Source organism: Alligator mississippiensis, chromosome 9 (assembly GCF_030867095.1).
Source record: "Alligator mississippiensis isolate rAllMis1 chromosome 9, rAllMis1, whole genome shotgun sequence".
Lineage (NCBI taxonomy): Eukaryota > Metazoa > Chordata > Crocodylia > Alligatoridae > Alligator > Alligator mississippiensis.
The window spans coordinates 63974177-63998673 of NC_081832.1; the positions used below are offsets into that span (position 1 = coordinate 63974177).

Sequence of the window (24497 nt, forward strand, 5' to 3'; positions counted from 1 at the left end):
ACTGCTGTTTCCACTGCTCAGCGGGCGGTCTGTAGCAGGTGTGGCGTGGGCTGGGGTCAGGGTTGTGTGTGCGGGTTCCAGCTGGTCCAGAGCTGGTCCGCTCCGCTGAGCTGAGTCTGCAGAGGATGCAAGATGGCCCATATTTTGCCCACCCCTGGTCAAAACGGATGTGCGCAATTAACGCTCATTACAAAAATTAACATGTTAATTTGTTTTCTGTTAATTGTGTACGTTAACTGCAATTAACTGACAGCCTTAATTTAAATATAAAACTATGAGGTACAGCTTAGGTCAGATTCTACTCCACTTAGTAGGCTTCAAAGTAAACTTAGATCCTAAACTAGGATCTAAAATGAGATCCTATTGCACCCTGCTCAAGTCCTCAAAATCCATTAATATATCTACTTTTGTGTTACACACTGGGCATGTCTATACATGCATTAATGCGCCGTTGCTATGGCGCATTAAATTTATGTACTAATTAAATGTGCAGTAGCCAGCATTACTGCACAGTATCAAAGGCGCACAGTCTTTTCATGATGCTTAACGTGCAGTAGACTAATTCTATTGCACATTAGCACAGCTTTTGTTGTGACATGCTAATGAGCAGTAGAATTAGCAGCAAAGTAGATTAGAATCATACTTGGGTGCCTAAGTTCACTTTCCAACTGCTGAAGCTTCCTTAGCCTGACGAAGGGTTTTTGAACCCGAAAGCTTGCTTAATAACTATTCTCCAACCATTTGGGTTGGTCTAATAAAAGATATCAAATTCACCCAAGGAACCTTGTCTGCCTAAGTTCACTTATGCACCTAAGACAGGAAACAGAATTTGGACTTTCTTCTCTACAGTAAATGAAAGTAGATGCAATCTCTTTAGTTACAACAATATAAATCTACAATATTTCCACTGATTGGAGATATTCTGGATCTTCTGCCACAATATACATTTGACCCACATATAGGAAACACATAGTCCCCTGTATGCAGCACATTATCTTTATTTAAACTGTCCCTATCAAGAACAGTGATATTTTTGATACAAACAACTGTCTGAGCCAGAGTGCTCCAGACAATAGTACAGGTGCATAAGTGGGGCTTCTTTCCCGGCAGAATTAAGAGCAATCTCTGTGCTCACCGAGAAATGCCTGTCCCATTCTAGTGACATGTAACATAATGGTTCACAATTATGTTAAAAAACAATTATATTTTGTACCAGGGACAAATTCTTAGTCGCTCCATACTATCGCACAAACCAACTGAGTATTTATTTGGATTACCTTCTTCTTTTCTCTTACAAATCCCCGGGGCTTTCTGAAAGCAGTAAACAGCTGCCAAATGGCCCTTCAGAGCATTCAGCTGCACACAGCACTTGGCAGTTACAGTCCACTTGTGTAGAGACAACCTCAGAGAAACAAATATCATAGGAGGTTACAAGGTTTTCCTACCAGTCAGTGCTTTATCATCTTACACCCCAGACTCCAATTTTAGTTTCACGGTTTCCTGCAGGCAGTTATTGACAAGCTGATGATGCTGCATTCCCATTCCACTCACTGAATGAATTACACACTACAGAACATATTACAGTTTCTTGTTGTGCAAAATGGATTTAGTAATTAAGGGTCTTCAGAACATCAGTATGTTCCATGCTTATTTTGGGAAAATGCTCTGCACAAGTGACTAAAGTCTTAAGAGGTAAGAAGTGAAAGAACACACCTTGTTTCACCCTTGATTTCTTGATTTGAGATCTTATTGCTCACAATGAGCAATGACTTCCAACAGGTTGGGTTTCCAAAAACGCCTACCTGTATGCCACAGACTGAATCTGGCACCCAACTCCCATCAGTAAGGTCCACCCAAGACAACTACTCACTCATGTAGCTGCTCATTGCTGGGAACAAGAAGTAGAAGTGTTGCAATCTGCCCATTGAACACATTTCTGCATCTGATATGCATTGCTTGTGCTCCTGCTGTTGGGTCTGTGCATGCAGCCCAGGCCAGAGTTGAGTTTAAAAGCTACTAAGACTTCCATATATACAAATTATTTTTTCTAGGAGGAGTGGAGTACTGTTCTACCTGTGATGATCCAGGAAATGTCTGAGGAGTGAGAACTTCCTGTGATATCTTTTATTGGACCAACTGTATAGCTGGATAGTTGGGAGAGCTACTGGACAAGCTTTCAGGCATCAAATGCCCTTCCTCAGATCATCTGCTCTAGAATGGATTTTTCCCCACTTTTGCAGAAAATATTTTATATCACTAATAAAGCAATGTATTACATTAAATAAATGGTATGGATGACAACTGTCAGAAGCAAGAACGTCTCCACTACAAAAGCACAAAAGGTAATCAACTAAGAATTACTATAGTTTAAGGCAAGGAAGCCAAGTAGCTAACTGGGTGGCTGGAAAATAGGAGATGACCATTTGCCTGAAACAAATGAAGCTAGCTCTCATTCAATAATCAAACCAAGCAGGCTTGCATTAGAATTCATTAGAGAACTAATACATAGCATACCCACGTACAACCAAAACCTTTCACTGAAATAAGTTTTACACTAACTAGCTCTGTACCCAAGGAATAGTTCTCCCCACAGGTATCTAAGCATTACCTAACGGACAGTGCATTCAAGACTTACCAGAAAACTCATCTTTTGTCAGCTGCAATTACAACCACTGGAAATCTTAGTAAGATTGTGAGTTCCTTCCTTGAATCCCTCATTCTCTGTGGGTTTCTGTTGATTTTTATTGGTGGAAAAATAGTCCCAAAAAGTAGGAGCCCTGTTCCCAAAGTTACTTGGCTACCTAGTACCAGCTGGCCATTTTCACTAGTGTTTCCAATGCACCTGGCTTCACTGAAATACAAACTGCACTATTTGAGCCTGTATTCTCTCTTTAGGCCAGAACTCCATGTTAAAAGGGAGGATGGTTAGACATGAAAAATCAAACAGAGACCCTGACCTACTGGATGCAATTTAAGCAATGCCTGTAGTATTCAACTTTACTTTCCTTGCATGTATTTATTTAACTTACCATGCTGAGCGTGCAAAAGGGATTTGACTGTTTGACCACTTCAAAACTGAACACCACCTAACCCCATAAAGGCCTGTCCAGAAAGATGCTTTGGGAACTTTAGAGAACAGCCATTCCTAGGAACAACCAAAGTGAGACAAAATGCTGTACAACAGGAACTTTTCTCTTGGAAAGATACTATGGCTGTAACAGACACTGAAAACAATACATTGCAAGAAGATGATTCCCCTTCCCAACCAAAGCTATTCAGAGTAATAACATAATTCACAGAGTACTGTATTGGGTAGCTGAGCGACAGGCTCCCTTGCCATATTAGGATGCGACTGTTTGATGCACTACAGAGGTACTGAATTCATCTGGCCCCATGGACCAGATAGGGGGTGCAAGGCTGGTCCAAATCAGGTCCACAGATTGGCCCCATGTACTAGAGTAAGTGTGTACAGCCAATCCAACACAGGCCCTACAAACAGCGCACACCCAGAACTTGCACTGCACCCCACATGCAGCATGCATTAGCCCCAGCTGCATGTGCTGCACATGGCACATGCAGCCAGTCTGGGGTGCATGCTACATACGCACCCATGCCAGACCAGGGTATACACTGCATGTGTCATACAATGCCATTCTGTAGGCCCAATCCATACTGGCCCTGGATCCACTGCACAGGGCTAGCACCTTGGCCAGATCCAGACATGCAGGCACATGAGGTATGTGACACAGCAAACCTCTCTGCAGTACCACAAACTGCATATGTTGCACATTAAACCATGTATGTCACTGCTAATTAGCAGTGCTCAGGCAAAATTTGCTACCAGGATTTCCCAGTAGCAAAAGAAACCCCTGGGCGGAAAAAGCGACAAAGCATGCAAAAGTGCTGTGTGACAAAACAAACATGGAGATGAGGGAGCAGGTTGCCCGCTCCTCCAACTCCACACACTGCTGAGTTCCCATGCTGAGGCACCCTGCTCCCCAATGTTGAGACAGGGGAGCAGGCAACCCTGGTCTACCTGCTCCCCTGTTTCCATGTGCTTCAGCATGGGGGCTCTGCTGCAGAGTCCCCACCCTGGCATGTGGACCCCCATCTCAAGGCACATTGTACCCCAGCCAGTTCCAGTGTGCCTCAAGATGAGGGCTCCATGGGTCTCAGCGCCAGGGCTCCACAGCGGAGCCCCCACGCAAAAGCATGCAGAGACCAGGGAGCAGGCAACCCAGAGCTGCCTGCTCTCCCATCTCAAGGCACACTGCGCCCCAGCTAGCAGGAAACCAGCTGGCTAGCATATGGGGTGCCTCAGCAACGCACAGGGACAGAGGAGCAAGCAGCTTCCACATGCCACTCCCTGGCTGGCTGAGGCCAGCTAGCCCCTTGCTGAGGAACCCTGTGCCCCAGCAAGCCCCCTTTGCAGCATATGGAGCAGCAGGACAATGTGTCCTGCTGGAAACCACACAAGCAGGGGCACGCACTGCAGCACAAAGTAGCGGCACAAATTTGTGCTACTACTGTATGTGATGCTGCAAATGCACAAATAGTTATGGATTAAATGAATCAGCAATGTATAACCTTTCTTGAGCTTGACAAATTAAACTCTTGCCCATAAAAGTGTATGCATCGCTGATTCAGTTAGTTTATAAAGTACATCTCTACCCTGCCTTCTGCCTGATTCAAACTAACATAACTTTCCCTAATCCAGGAGTTAAGGACTTGAAACTAATCACTGAGTAGAAGATTATCTATAACTGCTTTAATTTCTGTGTGCATACACCTTACAACCATACATTTAGAGAAGAATCCTTTGGGAGCAGAGTGGTTTACAGTCTGTAAGAAAACTTTAATTCAGTGACCTCTGGGAAGAAAAAATATGCTTTTAATGTGTTGAAAATAATTTTAAATATATTTAGAACAATTTCTTGCAGTGCTTGCCATGGGGAAATATGGTATTCTGCCAGTGCAAAAAGAAACAAAGTGTGAAACTGATTATAAAGCGACTAAGTAGAAGTTAAATTGGCTAGCCTGTTTTAATGGAGACAACTCCAAATATAAACTGATTGCATGAGTAGTGTAAAGTAAATCTCACTCACATTTGCAAGGTTAGCAACAGTCAGAGCACTTTACCAAAAGAAGCAGCACATTACTTCGACCCAGCTCTGCAGTGTCTCAAGATTGGGCACTTCAGCGGGGCTTTTTGGCACTTTTATCTAAAGCTGAATCAATCAGATATTAAATAAAAGTGCCAAAAAAGCCCCACTAAAGCGCCTTATCTATACAGATGTTGGGTGAGCTGAGTTCAACTAACACACTGTCTCTTCTGGGCATGTGCTGGGTTTGGCGCAGGAGCGCACCGAGTTTAAAGTGCGTGCCCCTCCCTCCCTTTTTTTGACGTCTGCAAGCAGCCAAAATGTTCAGATGCCATGAGATGGGGATTAGAGAACAACACACATACAAAAACTAAATTTAATTAAATTTAACCTCTATTCCCCTTGGATTTTTCAATTACGGTTATTTTATACAAAACGATTATCCTGGTTTCTCAGAGCAGAGATTCTGCAGGGTATCAAGAGAGAATACCCTGCACAGGGTATCCTTCAGGCAAAGAATTGCATAAGGAAATCAGAACTTGAAATCTGCACATGGAGTGATGCATACTCCTTCCTCACACTGTAAATACAGTTTCATAACAAATTGAGATTTGCAAAACTAAACACACACACTGTCAGTGAACGCTCCTTGTGCATCCTATTGTACCTTCTCCTCTGGACGTGCTAGCCACAGAAGATCTGTGTCCCTGTAACGCCTGCACAGGTCTCTTGCATGCTGCCAGCTTTGCCTCTTTGCTCTGGGGATATAGTAACAGCTTCCTTGCCAGTACTGCCATTCATCTTCAACAGGACATGACCCGCCAAACAAAGAACCTAAAATCAGAGCATACATTCACCAGTTCATCCCTGGTTGAGCCCCATTGATGAAACAATTACTATAAGCTAAACCATTTAAGACCATTCTTGTATAATATGTTCAGAATAAAGACCAATCAGAGCTTTTAGAATTTTTTAAAAATTCTAGCCCCAGACTTGTGTTCAAACCACTACATTTGGATTTTGCCATATACCCCCACACTACCTACTGAGTGTCAGATACATAGTTCTGTATTTATAACAATGGGATCACCTCCAAGATTTGGACAGGCGTTTAGATTTCAAACCACCTCCAATTACGTAGAACTCTTGGTTCAAATTCCTTCTCTAGAATATCTGTATGGATGAAAAGGTTTCTAACTGCTGCCTTAGTAAGTGGCATTTCTTTATTCCAAGTCCACTGAGGGTTGCTAAAAACCAAAATAGGGGAATTTCTCTCTTGTTACAATAAGAACATTCATTTTAAAAAATGCGCATAGAACTGAAATTTGTTTTTTGGCTTTCGCCACAGAGTTCCACAGGTCTAAACTGAATCCACTTCAGGTTGCAATGGCATTCATGCCATATAGATTTTTTTCCTTTCATACCAGTTTATTGGTGTCACTGCAATGATTTTCATGGCAATTCCTCCTCCCCCTCCTCCATAAATCCTTTGTGTCTAATGGCACTACAAACAGCAACAATATGTGAATAAAGAAAAGAGATAGGGCAGAAGCAAGTCCTGCCTAAAGCCAAATTTCCCACCTCCCCCTCCCTAAGGATGTTAAATAAGCTCACCTTTTTCACAGGGGATACTGCTACTCTCTGTAGTACAAAACACTGTATCCCCACACTTTCCTGTGTGGGGATTGCAAGAAACTCCCTGCTGGCAGGGTGGGCACTCATGCTCACAGAGAGGCCCAAACCTTCCAGAGACACAATCTGTAGGGAAAAAAAATGCTAACCACATACGAGCAGAGATGAAAAGCTGAAAGGACTGAAGCAGACATTCAGTGATCTTTACTTCTGGTCATATGGTATTGTTTTCCTCAACTGTAATTAAAAGGTGAAGCATTTGGGGCCCAGTGCTCTTGCTTCTGTGCTCTGCACATTCACATAGCACTCATTAATGTTAACAGAAATTAAGAGCATGCCTACTGGGACCTGAGCGAGTGATTACGATTTGTAATGCAAACCAGCAGGAGCAAAATGGAAGCTAAGTGGTAAAATGTTCTCCCCTCTAATGAATTAGCACGAAATATTACTTAACATGGCACTTAAAGCGCTTTTCAAAATACCTGCCTTTAAATGCAATGGAAGCACAGTGTGCAGAGATCTTGATTTAAGGCTTCCCTCCAAAACAACAAGAAGGCTTCAGATTGTTAGCGTTAGAAAATGTAGATATAACTAAGACTGAAATACTCACAGAAGTGTTTCTAGACTCTGACACTGGTTGGCAGGTTCAGCACCAAGGTAGGTGAGGAAGGAAAGAGCTAGCATTCGTCAATATTGGATCAATCTGGCTTTTAAAGCACTAGGTATGTTCAAAACCTTATGCCCTGCATTTCCACAAGAACACAGTCTTTCTACCATGTTTTGTGCTGGTTCATTTTATCTTACGCTTTTGCACAGTAGTGATATATAACATTCATCTACAGAAGCAGAACCTGGCTTCATCTTTTATTTCTGTAAAAGGAAGTAAACCTTCAATTTCTCTGCTGGATGTAGTTCTTAACTAGCAGTTCTCCCTAAAAGTTTGCAGCTGTTTTATGTTTTACTCTTTTGTATATTAAGTGAGACTCAAAAATACAAACCCACCATTTTCATATCCACTAGATTTTCATTCACAGAGGACAGTGAGTTTGAAAAGCTCTCACATGTTCCACATACCCGATTTGATAAGGGTTTTCACAGTTCTGTTCCTGCTGTTATAGAGTTCTGTTCCACTTTGTACAATGTTGTGCTCTCCCACAACCACTACTCCAGTGCAGTTCTGTAGATGGGAGCAAGCATCTTTGGCGGCCGTTACGTTGTTATAAATATTTGATGCTGGTACATAAGGGCTATATAACACTCTCCCCTCATGCACTGTAAAGTAGTTAAGAACTGTAAAAATTAACAGGACAATTAATTGTATAACATCCTCCCATAAAAGCATGAGCATAGGAAATGAAATTCAGAAAAAGTCTGCACAGAATAGGATAGGATATAGCAGGAGGCATAAACTGCAGAGCTCCTCAGAATACATCTGTTTCCAAGTTAATCAAGACCAAAGCCAGTGGTTCATATGGATAGCATCAGAAGGTGGCAACTGCAGCATTTTCATTTGCATTGGAATAACCCCTAGGAGCTCCTCTCATGAGCTAAGAGCCTTGCTGCTGCATAAAGACAGGACACAGAGTTCATGCCACTTAGTACAGCAGGAGGGCAAACAGAGAAGTAAGAAGTACACTAGGAAAGTGAAAAGCATATATCTCCCCAAGACAGCAACAAGTCCTGCAGCAGTGACCAAAGAAAAGCTGCTGATCAAAAGCTGCTGCAGTGACCAAAGAACTGCATCGGGATAACCCCATTCCTTACTTGCCTCTGTTTCCAGAACTACTCCCCTGTATTTCTACTGGCTCTTTCTAAGAGCGTCACTACTGTTAAAATCACATTGTCTCAGATAGATAATGCACCAGTAGTAACAGTGCATAGCTCCTTCTTTAGGATCATGAACAGGTGGATACACAAGGGCCCATCTGCTTTACTCCACATCCATTTGGATGGCTTTGACAAGAAGATAAACTATATGAAATCTATAAAGGGCAGAATATGCTGATGGTTCGTTGACCTTATAATCTGTTTCATTGGTTATTTTTTCTTCCCACATATATGTGGAAGCACTTCATTAAATGAAGGGCAGGTCTCAATTAGAAAATGTTTGCTGATACAGTTATACTATGAGGGTTTTCCTGTGTAGCTACACTTTTTAGATGCATCTTATAACGACATAAAGGCACTTTTGCTTACATAGTCTGTAATAGCTCCCTAAACAATACCTTCTATGATGTTATAACTGTATCTCCACTGTGGCTTCTGCAGGTATAGTAATTTTGTTTTGAAAAAAAGTCACAACTCTAACTAACATCATTATACCAGCAAAAGTTTCCAGGTGAGATCTGACCTAAGCCATATTGTTAATGGTCTCCACTAGGGATCAGCCTGTGTCAAAAGCATTGAGGTATATATTTGCAACCTAGTTAATACTTGAGCATCTGATTTTCAGAAGTGCTGTCCTGATTCACATCCCTAGGAGCTACAAGTGCTCAATAGGAAGTCGGGCATATAAAGGTTTAAAATGACAGAAGCATTGGCACTAAGGTTATAAAACTGATATATCGTTTCACTGGTTTAATTTTACACTGCAGTTAGGCCTCTGAAATCAGCCAAGTTACAGTAGCATAAAATTGGACTGATAAGCTAATGAAAACATATATGTTTTCTTTATACACATTATAAAGAAATATATGTATATAAAGAAATCTCTGCCAGATTATGCAGAAAAGAGAGGAGTAAGCAAGATGACTCCACCAAGTCACAGCCACCTCAGAATCCAAGCACAATCCGAGCAGCAGAGGTAAGGATGGATTGATTTAAAGCAATGTGCCAATCCTAAAAATTGAAAACTGCCAATTCTAATCACAATTTAAATCAGGAAGCAAATACTACTACTACATTTAAATCTTGTTTTGCATTTTTTTTAGATATTTTTCATGAAAAAATGTTGACTCTCACTGGTTAGGAACCATTAAAATATCCATTAAATCATATAACACCTTGCATGCTTATGGATGGCAATAAGTAATACCAGATTTAGAGTGAAAGCTATGTTTAATAGAAATATATAGATTTGCCACTAAACATAGCCTTGACCCTAAATCTAGCACTACCTGTTACTATCCAGAAATATGCTCTATATGCATATGCAAGCAGTTATACAGCTTAACAGATATTTATTCACATTATAAATTTTGACAAGTTATATTTAAAATTGCAAATGGCACTTCTTCTCTGGCAGATAATTAATCTTTTTGTCAAGTTGCTTTTGGATGGAAACTGCAATTAAAATTTCAGGAGGAAAGAGCATTTTAAATTTGTTACAAATTAATTAAAACTGTTAAATGGGCTGAACACAAAAAAACATTAAATGTAAAATGTTTTCATAAAGTTATTTGAAGGAAGTATTTATCTGTAGTATGTGAACTGAACTCATTGTTCTGCTCAGCATGTCCTTCAAAGACTTAAGAAAGTATAGATCTGTGTCACACTTAATTTTATTCAAAGACTGGAAGAAGAAAACAAGCTTTTCTGCTTTCTGAGGTCCAAGCTTTCAGCTTCTCACCTCTAAACGAATTAGTTATTGAATTAAACAAAAAGTGGGAGCTGACTATTCCCTGTGGATCTGCAGAAAAGGCTATTCCTTTCAAAACCTACCTTTAGGCTTTCCCCAGTTCAATGATTTGAACTTAAGTCTTAGAGGGCAAAGATGAACTGCTTGAAAAATATTTTTGAGTTTAGATTACAATAAGTATTGGCCTTAGCATAGGCTGTTTTAATTTCAAGTAGGTTTATTTTTTTTAAATACATCTGATTGAATTTTTTTTTAAATCACATTTTAGTCATTGCACACATAATACAATTGAGCCTTAAGTTAGAGCTCCGTAGAATGGAAATGACTTTTACCTTCCTTCCTTTTGCATATCCATTTTCTCAGCGAGAAACAATGTGCGGGAGAAAAATAATGCTTGAAGGCAACCACACAGTCTTCTTTGACAAGCATATGTCTCCTGTTTGTTCTGATGACCCTGCCAACCCACAGAGAAGAGCTTAACTGCAAAATGGAATAAGGTCAGCTACAGTATCACTAAATTTATGGGTTTGGTATTCAAGGGAAAATGTGGCTAGCGGTCAAAACCAAACCACAAACCATCTAATGCTGAGGGTCTGCATTGTGCTCTGCCAGGGATGGGTTTAATGGTTTTCCCCATCTAACACCATCCTATTTAGAACAACGTATTCACTGAAACTTAGCCTCACCATGCACTTTCAGCATGTGCAGGTTTGCCATCAACCCACATGTACAGGGAATCTTCTTTCTTATAGGTCATACCTATCCAGCTGTTCTCTCCTTTAAATTGTATCCAAGTCTGAAATGCAACATAAATCCATTCAAACCCGATTATAAGTCTCTTTTATCCATTCCACTCTGCATTCATCAATATATAGAATTGTTTATCCTGTTAGTGAGTTAGAACTACTCAAAACACTTGATTACTTATCATTTTTATGCTACTTGACTACCAAAATCCCTGGTTTTTAACTTTTAGTGTGGGTTACTCCCTCAAGATCTCCCACCCACCAACCATCACAGCTGCAGAGGCACTGGACCTGACTCCCTCTAAAGTCTTCCTATACAGTAGTTTATGGGATCACTGTAGTCAGTATAATTAAGAGTAGCCCTTAAAACCACAGTGGTCCACCTTGCCCTCCTGATGCACTGAGTGCAGACCCAGCCACTGAATCAGAAACAACAATCAATCAATCAATCATTCAGTGGACAATTGCTTTCAGGTACAGTCTGAAAACAAAGGCTCATTTCTGATATGCATTCTGGCCTATTATTTTCTACATTTAAAAACAAAAGATGAAACAAAGACCTAGAGGCTGTTGAAAGGAGCATTTCCATGCAGCTTAGCATCTACAATTATTTTAAATTACATTTTTCTCCCTCGTCACTGACCCAGCGATATGGGCCGCATCTAAAATAAGGGAACAGTTGAGTTCTGGACTGTAAAAAATTCTGCAAAACTCTACTAATACTATCAATGCCAACTTTTAAAACAAGATAAAACAGCAAATCCTCAATTCAAAATGTGTCAAATGAGAAACCAGGCATGCTACCTTTTCTACATTGTCTGTAATTATAGCAAGGTCCGTGTCTTTAAAACCCTGACATGCTCTTCTTGCTTCACTCCATGTCTTAGTTTTGGTGTCTTCTATGTAGTAACACGTCTTCAGAAAATAGTGCCACTCAGGCCCCTGTGGGCACAACTGCCTGGAAACTACAAGCCACAACTTGTTAGAGTTCACTATTTTAAGAATTAAAAAATTATATATCAACCAATACAAGGGCACGACACTCCAAATGACTGCTTTGTGTACCTTCTCCAGGGGAGCACTGTGGATCTTGAGACTGTAAGCTACAAGTAACACTGGAAGTTCCCACACAGTGTCCTGTAACACCGTTACAAGGAAGACCCCTGTCACACGGACGGCATGTGGACTGACAGTCTGAGCCATAATAACCTGGGTGGCAACCTGAAGAGAGAGTTTCAGAGTTAAATCAGGTCATAGTGCAGAGCCCTTCCCCACCCCTTCATTTATCTTAAGTGCAGGGGCTGAGTGTTTCAAAACTATCTGGAAGAAAACTGTATTATTTCCTAATAGGAAGCAAGGTTATTTCCATTTCAGTTCATAAATACAAAACAAGAACGGACTGTGCCCTGACCCAGGCTACTTTGACACTGACAGACACCACTGGCCTTGGTAAAATCATTCCTGATTTACACCAACTTAAGTGGGAGCAGAATACTTCAAACATCTTGAGCATGGGTTACCAAAAATATGCTCTTTTCTCTATTTCAAAAAAAGATAAATGTTAAATCAAATCATAGAAAATTAGAGTTGGAAGGGACCTCTTGAGGTCAACCCCTGCTCAAAGCAAGACCATCCCCAACTAGATCATCCCAGCCAAGGTTTTGTCTAGCCACGCCTTAAAAATCTCCAAAGATGGAGAGCCCACAACCTCTCTGGGTAACCTGTTCCAGTGTTTTACTGCCCTCCTAGTAAGAAAATTCTTCCTAATATCTAACCTAAACTTCCCTTGCTGCAACTTGAGACCACTGCTCCTTGTTCTGTCATCTACCACGACTGAGAACGGTCCAGCTCCCTCCTCTTTTAAACCGCCCTTCAGGTAGTTGAAAGCTGCTATTAAGTCTTCCGTCAGTCTTCTCTTCTCCAGAGTAAATAAGCCCAGTTCCCTCAGTCCTTCCTCATAAGTCATGTGCTGCAGCCACCTCACAATTTTTGCTGCCTTCCACTGAACCCTCTCCAATTTGTCCACATCTATAGTGGGGGGCCCAAAACTGAACACAATACTGCAGATGTGGCCTCACCAGTGCTGAATAGAGGGAAATAATCACTTCCCTTGACCTGTTCACACACCTACCAATGCAGCCCAGAATGCCATTAGGCTTCTCGGCAATAAGGGCACGCTACTGGCTTATATTCAGCTTATTGTCTACTGTAACCCCCAGGTCCTTGCAGGCTCCTGCTTAGCCAGGCAGCCCCCAGCCTGTACACACGGTGCATAGGATTGTTCTGTCCTAAGTGCAGGACTTTGCACTTGTCCTTGTTGAAACTCATGAGATTTCTTTTGGCACAATCCTCCAATTTGTCCAGGTCACTCTGAATCCCAGCCCTACCCTCCAGCATATCTACTACTCCCCGCAGCTTGGTGTCACCTGCAGACTTGCTGAGGGTGCCATCTTCCAGATCACTGATGAAGACACTGAACAAAACTGGCCCCAGGACAAGCCCCTGGGGCACTCCGCTAGATACCGGCTGCCAACCAGACATCGAGCCATTGATTATTAGCCCAAGTCTGATGCTCCAGCCAGTTTTCTCTCAACCTTACAGTCCATTCATTCAGCCTGTACTTCCTTAGTTTGCCTGTGAGAATGATGTGGAAGACCATATCAAAAACCTTGCTAAAATCAAGGTATGCCATATTCACTGGTCTCCCTGTATCCGCAGAACCAGTCATCTCATCACAAAAGGCAATCAGGTTGGTCAGGCATTATTTGCCCTTGGTGAATCCATACCAACTGTTCCTAATCACCACCTCCTCTTCTGAGTGCTTAGAAATGGATTCTTTGAGGATCTGCTCCATGATTTTTCTAGTGACTGAGGTCAGGCTGACTGGTCTGTAGCTCCCTGGATCCTCCTTTTTCCCTTTCTTAAATATGGATGCTATGTTTGCCCTTTTCCAATCATCCAGGACCTCTCCTGATCACCATGAGTTTTCAAAGATGATGGCCAGTGGCTCTGCAACATCATCAGTCAACTTCCTCAGCGCCCATGGATGCATCCCATCTGGCCTCATGGACTTATGTCCAGCTTTCCTAAATAGTCCCTAATGTGTTCTTTCACCACTAAGGGCTGCTCATCTCCTCCCCAAACTGAGCTGCCCAGTGCAGTAGTCTGGGAGCTGACCTTGCCTGCAAAGACTGAGGCAAAAAAGCCATTCAGCACTTCAGCCCTTTCTGCATCCTCTGTCACAAGGCTGCCTCCCCCATTCAGTAAGGGACCCATACTTTCCCAGATCCTCCTCTTGCTTGTGACATACTTGTAGAAACCCTTTTTGCTACCCATCACAGCCTTTGCTAGCTGCAACTCCAATTGTGCTTTGGCCTTCCTGACTTTATCCCTGCATGCCTGAGCAATGCTCTTATACTCCTACCTAGTTCTTTGTCCAAGTTTCCACTTCTTATAAGCTTCCTTTTTGTGTTTTAGTTTACAGAAGAGTTCCCTGATAAGCCAAGCTGGTCTTCTGCCATACTTGCTAGTCTTCCTGCACATCGGGATGGTTTGTTCCTGCACTCTCAGTAAGGGTTTCTTTAAAGTACAGCCAGCTCTCCTGGACTCCTCTCCCCATCAGACTGGCTTCCCAGGGGATCCTGCATTGAGTTCCCTGGGTGAGCTGAAGTCTGCTTTTCTGAAATCCAGGCTCCTTGCTCTGCTGCTCTCCATAATTCCTTTCCTCAGGATCCTGAACTCAATCGCCTTGTGGTCACTGCTGCCCATGTTTCCATCCACTACTACATTCCCCACCAATTCTTCCCTGTTTGTGAGCAGCAGGTCAAGAAAAGCACGGCCCCTACTTGGCTGTTTCAGTACTTGCACCAGGAAGTTGTCCCCAACACTCTCCAAAAACTTCTTGGATTGCCTGTGCACTGCTGTATTGCCCTCTCGGCAGATGTCAGGATGATTTAAGGCCCCCATGAGAACCAGGGTTCGTGATTGGGAAACTTCCGCTAGCTGTTTGAAGAAAGCCACATCCACCACTTCCCCCTTGCCTGGTGGGTTATAGCAGGTACCCACTACAACATCACCCTTGTTGCTCTTCCCTCTAACCTTAACCCAGAGACTTTCAACTGGCCTATCTTCAGTTTCATACTGAAGCTCTGGATGCAACCACGGTACATCCCATGGTTCTGGCTGTTCAGTTTTTAAAATACAATTACAGCTCTCAACCAGTGTTTTAGAGACCTATTCTCATATGTAAAAAAATCACCTAACATCAGTAAAGGACTGACTTTAAATACATCCAGGCCAGCCTATTCCATTCACAGGCACCTCAAAAAAATGTGAAGGGGATAAGATTGTGCAAGGAAAAATTTTAGGTTGCAGACTAAATGAATCCCTATTATCTGTTTGAACTATGTAGGTTTTTCGATGTACAAGGGACTGTGTTTATTGTTATAATTCATGTTTACGCACACACACAGGAGTTAGTTCTGAACTTATTAAAATGAAGACAGGACTAACAGTTGTAAGGTCAGTGAGTTACTTCAAGTTCACATCAGTGAGTCAGAGAGAATAATCTTTCCATCTCTATCCTGCGTATTTCTAAAAACCCACTTCTTTCTTAATTTCTCTTAATATTCCTAAGTGATGCACTGTCCTTCAAGACTGAAGAAAGAAAATTTCTGAAACAGTTCTAGGCAGAAGCGTCCCAGTTCACACTTGACTCTGGGAAGTCACCACTGGCCTCTCACTATATGGCAGATCCAGAGACATGAAAGAATTTTTAATTAACGATGGAAATGGAAAACTGAATGCAAAAGACATTCTATTAAAAAGGGCATAGTCCATATTTGTACTTTGATATAATCAAACACAAACTTTATATGGCAAATATAAATACAAACTACAAATATACATACAAACCCATTAAATACTTACCAGTTTTAAGGTATAATGAGTCAGCTTTATAAGAACTTCTAAATATTTCTGTTCCACCAACCAAGTGATACTGCTTCTTTGAATAGACTATTCCAGTACAGTGTGTTCTCTCATACAGGCAAGCATTTTCAGCAGATTTAAGGGAAGAGTGCACTTTTGGAATCGCATTCTGACTGTGCATTATGATGTGGCCAGCATAAAACTGAAACATATTTTCAGCTACACAGAAGAGAAAGAAAGGAAAAAAGATTCCCAGAATGATAGTAACTTATCTATCTTCCTCCAGTATTTATGGATTTATCCTCTCACTGGGGAAAGATAGGGAAAAACTACTGTGTCTATCTTGCAGTGGTTGGAAAACTAAGGTACTGATAGGTTAAGGGACTTGACCAACGACACAAGAAATCTGGGGCAGAGCCAGAGACTGAATCCAAACCCTCCTCAGGCCTAGCTCGGTGCTTTAAGCATCACATGACCTCTTCCTATGCTAAATTAGAGCCTAGTATTCAACTAACTAAAGCCATTTAACATAGTAAGCTACTAAAGGAAAGGAAATCAATATTTATACCAGGAATCATAATGTACAGTTACATACCTAAATTTATGCAAACTGGAAAATTAAATCTGCTGCTGGTCCACAAACAAGGCCATTTAGATATCAAAGCCCTCATCTTTACCTTATGTAATAATTAGTATGTATGAAAAAGCAAGGGCATATAGTAAAGAATGTGTTGGGCCTTATTTTGATGTCACACCTAAACAAACCAATAGCAACTGCGCAGAAGACAACAGAACTACATCAGCGTGTGAAGAAAATTATGAGCAAAATGAACCCCCTGTATTTCCAAGTGGAAAAGCGCACTTTAAAATACTGAATCATTTGTAACTAATTAACAAGAACTTACAGAAACTGAGGAGGAAATAAAAGGAGTGAAAAGAAAAGCTAGCTAGTTACTTACATTCTCTTCTTTTACACACAAAATTGTGTTTTGAAAGGCAATCAACTCCTCGTAAAGTCGTTTCATTATACCAAACAGCAACGCAGTTTGCAGTTGCATTTCCTTGAACCTTTATCCTGAAACAAGCAAAATTCCAAAATGCATTTCAAAATGCAAGGGAAAAACCCCAGCAAGAATATGGTGCGTCATCTACACACATTAAATCAGCCTAAAAACAGGAGGACTTCAACAGCAAAGTTACATTTCCCATGCAGTAGATTTATAAATCCTGTGTATACTGTATGATACAACTGAACAAAACAACAAATGTATTACATTTCATTAAATCTTATGCCAAGAAAAGAGGAACAGAAAATAACCTATATGGACAAGATGACTAAGTTTGAGGGATATGGAAATGAGGTAAAAGAGAAAAAAGAAAAGTATCATCCCACCCACTACCACGCAGAGTCTAATGTCGACCTATTCGTTCCTATCCACACAGGCCATTTTATCATCTTTTGCTGCCAGTCCTGTAAAGCAACACAATCCACTAAATTATAAACTGATACAGAAAACTCAGTTTTTAACAGGTACTTTTAGGTGTTATTCCAAAAGAAAAATACAATATAATCTTACCAAAACTTTTGCAATGATAACTTTTCTGTTTACTGTGATCAGAAACAGAAAAGTTATCATTGCCAAAAGTGCTGGTAAGATTAACTTTCCTGGGGAGGCCCCTATCCCTTGGGAAAGCCATTGTGGATGGTACACCACACAAGTTTCGGTCCTAGTCTGGACAATGACAATATGGTGAAACTGTGATGTGTGTACACATAGCGGTTAACCTAGCCATTGTACTGCCATTTCTATCTTTGTATATAAAAAGTTGGTAACAGTGCTTGGTGGCCCACAAAACATTTCATAGTTACAATGGTCCATTTGTCCAAAAAGCCTGAGTACTACTGCCTTAAAGCACTGTCCTACTACAGTTTAGGTACCCATTATACTATACCATGACCTAGATAATTATCAGGCATTATTTGAATCCATGGTACCTGTTGACACTGTATCTGGATTGTGCACACAGAGAATATATATTTCTTTCAGTTCCTAGTTAAAAAAAAGTGTATTAATTGAACAGATTTGCCTCCACGGCATTAAATTAACATTTTGGGGGAGTTTTATATTTCAAAGGCCTGATATACACACTGTTTAATTTAGCTTGATCAAGAGAACAATAAGTCAAGCATTCAAAACCTTTAGCAACTATAGGGAATAGTATCCAACCTATAAACTTTGCACCTATTACAAGTTACAAATACCAAGAGAGGAAATTCTACCAGGTGTCAGCTGTTGCTCCATCTATCCACTGCCACGCAGAGTCTGATGTCGCCCTATTCATTCCTATCCACACAGGCCATTTTATCATCTTTTGCAGCCAGTCCTGTAAAGCAACACAATCCACTAAATTATAAACTGATACAGAAAACTCAGTTTTTAACAGGTACTTTTAGGTGTTATTCCAAGACCTGATATCATTTAAACCACAAGTTTTCATTTGTTACCTTTCCACATAACCCAATTTCTGCTTCTTATTAACACAGAAAACACAGATATTTTGAATGGTCCACACAGTATTAGCAACAAACATGTAAACAAGTGTCCTTCAGAAGACAAGGGAACAGGAGGAAATCACAGAGATATTTTTCCCTCTAAACCAGAGGGGTTACCTGTGATTTCCCTGCTATTCCCACCCCTTCCCACGGGCCTGATTACACACTACACTTTTTGCTGCTCCAGTGTTGATCAGCGTATGTGTTGGCTTGAGTTTGGAGCAGTCTTAAGTTCAGACCAGCAGGCGCCTTGAGGTCTGAAACGTTAAGATTCTCCCCCACTCCCATTACAAGCTTTCCCCAGTGCTCCCCAGGGCTCCCTCCTGCACTCCCCTGCCCCCAGGACTCCCCCATTCCCCCACCCCGCTTACTTTACCAGGAGAGAAACCAACACTGTCCCAGGGGAGCAGGCAGGGAAGGGGAACCCCACCTGCCCAGCCCCAGCCCCAACTGAGCTGCTGCTCTTCTCTGGCTGAGCCCACCCCAGACAGCAGCAGTGAAGGCAGCAGCAGATGCTAAGCAGGGGTTTTCCCTTCCCTCCTTGCTCCCCTGGGATAGCACAGACAGACAAAAGTTACTGGGGTAGGGGGAGAAGTGGTGGTGGTGAGCATGGATATGGGGTTCTGGGGGGCCTGGGAACAGCAGGCCCGTTCCAAGAGGGGAAGGGTAGCAGTGGGCTGATCTGGGCTTCTGGGGAACAAGAGTGGGAACCCAACTGGGGGGGCCAAGGAGGCAGCAGGCCTGATCGGGACCTAAAGTGGCTACAGATTAGTGTAACATGAGCTTGGTAACACGATCAAAGATAAATGTAAACTGGATGGCATAACTTTAAACCGCCTAATGAGTGCTTAAAACTAGTTTCATGTGTTAATGTGTGGACAATGCAGGGGTTAAGAGGTCCAGGAGCCACCTAAAATTAAGGTCTGTAGCGTGCCCTTAGAACAAGGCCCTTAACATGCAAAAAATTAGGAAGGATATGTACTGTATTTCACGGTGTATAATTCGACATGGTGTATAGGTTGATCCTTGGTTTTCCAATAAGAAGTTAAGATTTCATAGGCACCGTGTAAAAGTCAGAGCTGGGCTTGGCGCTCAACTGGCATAGCCCCATCCCTTGCAAGTGGTGCTGCTGGACCACACCAGCAGAGCACCAAGCCCAGCCCCATCCACTGACGAGCAGCACTGGTGAGCTGAGCCCAGCTCCATCCCCTGCAAGAGGTGCTGGGCTCAGTGCTCGGCAGTGCTGCTCACAACAGACAGGGCCAGGCTTGATGCTCGGCTGGCATGGCCCCATCCCCTGCGAGCGGCGCATCCCCAGCTGACTGCCGAGCCCAGCTCTGTCCCTGTCCCCCATGAGCGGCACTGGGCTTGGCGCTCAACTGGGGCCATGCTGCTAGCAGGGGACAGTGACGGGGGTCAGGCTCAACTGGCACAGCCCCAAGCCCTGTAAGTGGTGCTGGGCTCACAGGGGATGGGGCTGTGTCAGCTGAACACCAACCCTGGCCCTGTCTTCTGTGAGCAGTGCTGCCAAGCACCGAGTCCAGCGTCACTCGCAGGGGATGGGGCTGGGCTCACGTTGAGCAGCACTGTTGGCAGCAGATGGGACTGGGCTTGGCACTCAGCTGGCGAGGCCTCATCCCATGCAGCGCTGGTGCTGCCCAGACAGCACTGCTTGCAGGGGATAGGGCCGCACCAGCCAATTTCCGATCCCAGCTTTGTCACCTGTGAGGGTGCCAGGCTCAGCACTTCGCTGGCGTGGCCCCATCCCCTGCAAGCAGCACTGCCTGGGCCATCCCAGCTGAAAGCCAAACTTGGTGCCACTCACAGGGTACCATGTATAAATTGAGGTTGAATTTTAAGAGTTAAGAATTGGGCTTCAAACCTTGACTTATGCACTGTGAAATACAGTACCTTTCGTGGTCTCCATTACTCAAGAAAACATCAGACTGCTTCCCAAGTAAGAGGAAAACTTCCTGGTCAAACCTTTTCAGCAGAGGATTCCAGCTTCAATAGACTTGTTCCTTTAAAATGGCTACAAAACAGCCTGGCTTCCATCCAGCTCAAATTTCTGTTGCCTTCTATAAGGTAGCACCATCCATTCCTGTACCACCAGCCAAAACCAAGAGGACATTTCAAGCTGTACTTGCCTGACATTAAAAGAAAAGAGAAAATTGCAAATCCTATAAAACAGCTTCCTTTTAAGGCTAAAAAGTTTTTTTTCCTGTGATATTAAGCTTCTCATGCTCCTCTCTCAACACAGCTGTTTTTATTCCCATTTCTACTCTAACAGCTTTTTAGATAGTGTGTTGTATAATCACTTCTAGAAGACTAAATGGGACTGGCAACTGTTTTACTTCCTGAGACTATACATCTAACTAGTGTTCTTTATCATGCCTACAAACCAGGCAGCCATATCAATATTCATACACAAAAATATTAATTTGCTTGGGCTAAACTGAGCAAATGCTCATGTAAATGCCAGTTTAGTAATCACTGCCAACAGCAGGAGGCCTGCTGCAAAAAGATGACGTTCACCCCAGGTCCGACATGGAAATTCATACCTATGCAGAGAACCAGCTCAAAGTCACGGAACCACTGAGGCCCTTGTTGGAAGATGGAAGTGAAATGATAGTGGTACTTAGGCCTTGGACTATTCTTCTGAAGAAGAAAGCATTCTCCTTTAAGAAGAAAGCATTCTTGACTAGATGAACTATTGGTCCAACCTAATACAGCACTTTGTGTGTTCTTATGTTCTGAGAAAACAGACACATTTCACACAAACAACACACCCTGGAATATAGTAAATGCCTTATTTTGGAAAGGCAGAATGAAGAACAAAAGATTTTTTTTCAGAGTTATGGCTGCAGAGAGATGGGACAGAGCCTAATCTTCAGCTGACTCATTTTTCCTTTTCAGTTTAACTACAGCCAAATCCTTAGCTGCTGCTGAAGACTGATCTCCATGGGTGCATGTATACTGAAAAGGCTATGAAATAGTAGTAGAGAGACCAGCCAGCACCTAGCACACAGCAAAGGTTAGCTTGATTAATGGAACATCAACACCAATATAAAGGAGAGATGATTGTTAACACCTGTAAAGTGAAGAGCAACAAGCCATTTAGTTCCTCCCTCAGCTACCTGAATAGTAATAGCGCAGCTGTTCTCCTGGGCAGAGCATTAGCTTTCCCACTTAATATGCACCCCCCAATATATTGGGGGTATATAATAGGTATATAATATGTGAGAAAACACAGTACTTTCTCAGGGAAACACAAGAAAAATCAGGCCTAAAATCTCCGCACCACACCACTACTCCTCTATGGCTATCTGTTCTCAGGCGCAGGCCGGAAGATGCAAGCACTTGAGATGGCAAGGTCCTGAAATGTAATTTTAGCATCTGAAAAATTCCACAGAAACAGGTACAGCAAGGGAGGGAGCCAGGTCTATTAATCCAGATGCATGTGTCAGTTCTATCAGTCTTGACTGCATCCCTTTGATTTTGCCCAAATTGGTTTAAAAGCTTTCTTCCCCAAGGATTAAAAAGAGATGTTTGAAATGCATTTATTAAACATGATTCTTCTACAGGCAGCACAGTGAAAAGCTCTCTATTTCTCTCTTCAGGAAAAAGTGGAAGAAATTCAATATATAAAAGCTGAAACTCGCAAAACATTTGTGATTAAATTTTTATTGCAAAAGTATTTCTTTAAATATAGGATTTTTAGTTATCCTTTGACTGAATACTTTAACAGAATTAGAAATTCTCACCCTTGACAAGGCTACATGTAAAGCTGTCCATGTGTAAACACAGGCTTAGGAATATAAATACATATTTTGTCAAAAGTCTGGTGTTGTGATTTGTTCAGTCAGGGAATGGGCCCTTATACACGTGAGGATACACCGATCCTTCTGTAACATGGTGTATGCATGACAGGTCACCAGGACCTTTAACACATACACCTAGGCAGAAGTATGGAGGAGGGGAGAGGCTGCCCAGACCTTCCATCCCCCCTTCAGACCATTGAGACAGGATCCTAATGCCTGACCAAGTCTGTCCATTCAGTGCCTCAATGGCTGTAGTTATATGCATGTTCAGGAATCAAACCCTGGTCTCCCACATGGAGGGCAAGGATTCTACCACTGAACCACAACAGTGGAAGTCAAATTGATGGAGTTACTGGAAATGTACACTAGTGAAGGCAATTGCAGATTCTACCTTACTGCATACTGATGAAGCTGTCCCACAAATTTAAAAATAAGAAAAATAACTTACTACAAAATGAGTTGTTTTAGATAACACTGCTATTCTACTATGCCCTTGTAACACAAACATATTGAGGTGAACACCAAAGTACCCTGATTGCTTCATATACATACCATGCCAAAAAAACAGATGCACTACCTTCACGTTCCCATGTAAGCTTACTTGGCTATAAGGAAACATTGCATACCATAAAAATAAAAAAATCATGGAAGAGCTGGATCCACTACCGCATTATGGGTTTTTTATTTAAACTTTGAGGAAGGAACGCTGAGTTTTAATCCCAATTATCAAACAGATAAGATTTTAAAATAAATGCTTACCTAAATCACAGGCCCCTACATCTTCTGGTGCAGCACAAACAACACTGTCCACACACTCTCCAGATATGCTATTGCATGGCCTGTCCCAATAGCAACGTGAGCATTCCTGTTCACATGACACTCCATAGTATCCAACATTACAAGCTTCAAAAGAAATGAAACACATACCAATCTTGGGGAAAAAAACTGTTATGGTTAGAATGGACATTTTCTCATAGAAAACATGCTGAATAATATGTTCCTTCTCTTCACAATAAATGAAATGTTAGCAATTTTCAGCTAGGGGTCACTAGAATTTAAGCCAGAAGAGAATTTTTAAAAACTATGCACAGTATCCGCTTAACCCTCATGTTGCTAGCTAGCGTATGAAGAAATTTTATTTAACAGGAGGTAAAATTCACTGATATATCCAAATAAGGTATACTACCTGATTTTAGGTATGTGACACTGGGTGCAAATCCACCAATAACCAATTCAGAGTTAGGTATCAGTAAATAAGCATCTCTCCAAAGCATATAGCCAAGGCACCCACGTTTCTGCTTTACACATTGTTCTCTGGCCAGTGTATGGTTAGTGTAGTTATTAGATATTGTCAATGTTGGAAAGACTGTTACTGTATCCCAAAAGCCCATGAACACGTCAAGATCTGAAGAAAGAAAAAAGTTTCACTCACTGATGGTTTACTAGAAGATTGCCACAGTATATAAACAGATGAGGTGATAGTTATAGATTAAAGTATACTGATAAAATTTACATGTGTTGCAGTTCATATTCACTACCCTTTACCATCTGAGATTTTAATGGAATGGCTAAGAGTCATTACTCAACTACCTTAAGATGTTTAATTCCTTATATGAATAGTCATTAAGTAGTCTGTAAATACCAGCCATTTGCTGACAGTGAAACATGAGACTTTTTTTGCATTTCTTTACAGCCAACATTTAAACATAAATAATAATAAAGCTAATAGAAGCCATTTCTGGAAAATATGTACAATGTTATTTTTTCTATAAAACTTCAGATGCCTAGCAGTATCAGGGAGCAACTTGTATTGACAATGTCTGTTCACATACAAATTATACTGGGCATGTCTACATGAGAAGCTTTACTGTGCAGTAGACTAATCTACTGCACGGTCGTTGTCATTGTCGGCAGTCCTTCACATACGAGGATGGCTTCTGTCAGGCTTGATGGGTCTTCAGGTGACTGAGGAGCCCGATTCTGGATATACACATTCTTCGGCAATGGCAGCATGTTGTTGCGTGGGGGAGTGGGATTCACAGCTCTGAGTTAGTCTCCTTCTCCTTCCTCCACTGCCGCCACTCTGGCTCAGTATTGAGTTGTTGGGCTTCAAAGTGGTGCACACCTTGGTGGACC

General features: G+C 41.9%; 1 protein-coding gene across 1 annotated transcript in view; it reads right to left on the reverse strand.

Annotated features, from left to right (window-relative positions):
* Nucleotides 1–24497, reverse strand: part of LOC132243211 (uncharacterized) — a 62396-nt gene that overhangs the window by 20407 nt on the left and 17492 nt on the right. The window contains exons 8-22 of the mRNA XM_059733522.1: nucleotides 23548–23766; nucleotides 23121–23264; nucleotides 20524–20687; nucleotides 18268–18371; nucleotides 16946–17061; nucleotides 15987–16205; nucleotides 12123–12278; nucleotides 11862–12022; nucleotides 10998–11107; nucleotides 10644–10765; nucleotides 7809–8024; nucleotides 6717–6860; nucleotides 5770–5936; nucleotides 3030–3145; nucleotides 1278–1402 (exon numbers count right to left, since the gene is read on the reverse strand). Coding sequence (XP_059589505.1) covers nucleotides 1278–1402; nucleotides 3030–3145; nucleotides 5770–5936; nucleotides 6717–6860; nucleotides 7809–8024; nucleotides 10644–10765; nucleotides 10998–11107; nucleotides 11862–12022; nucleotides 12123–12278; nucleotides 15987–16205; nucleotides 16946–17061; nucleotides 18268–18371; nucleotides 20524–20687; nucleotides 23121–23264; nucleotides 23548–23766 — 2283 coding nt within the window. The remainder of the gene's footprint in view (nucleotides 1–1277; nucleotides 1403–3029; nucleotides 3146–5769; nucleotides 5937–6716; nucleotides 6861–7808; nucleotides 8025–10643; nucleotides 10766–10997; nucleotides 11108–11861; nucleotides 12023–12122; nucleotides 12279–15986; nucleotides 16206–16945; nucleotides 17062–18267; nucleotides 18372–20523; nucleotides 20688–23120; nucleotides 23265–23547; nucleotides 23767–24497) is intronic.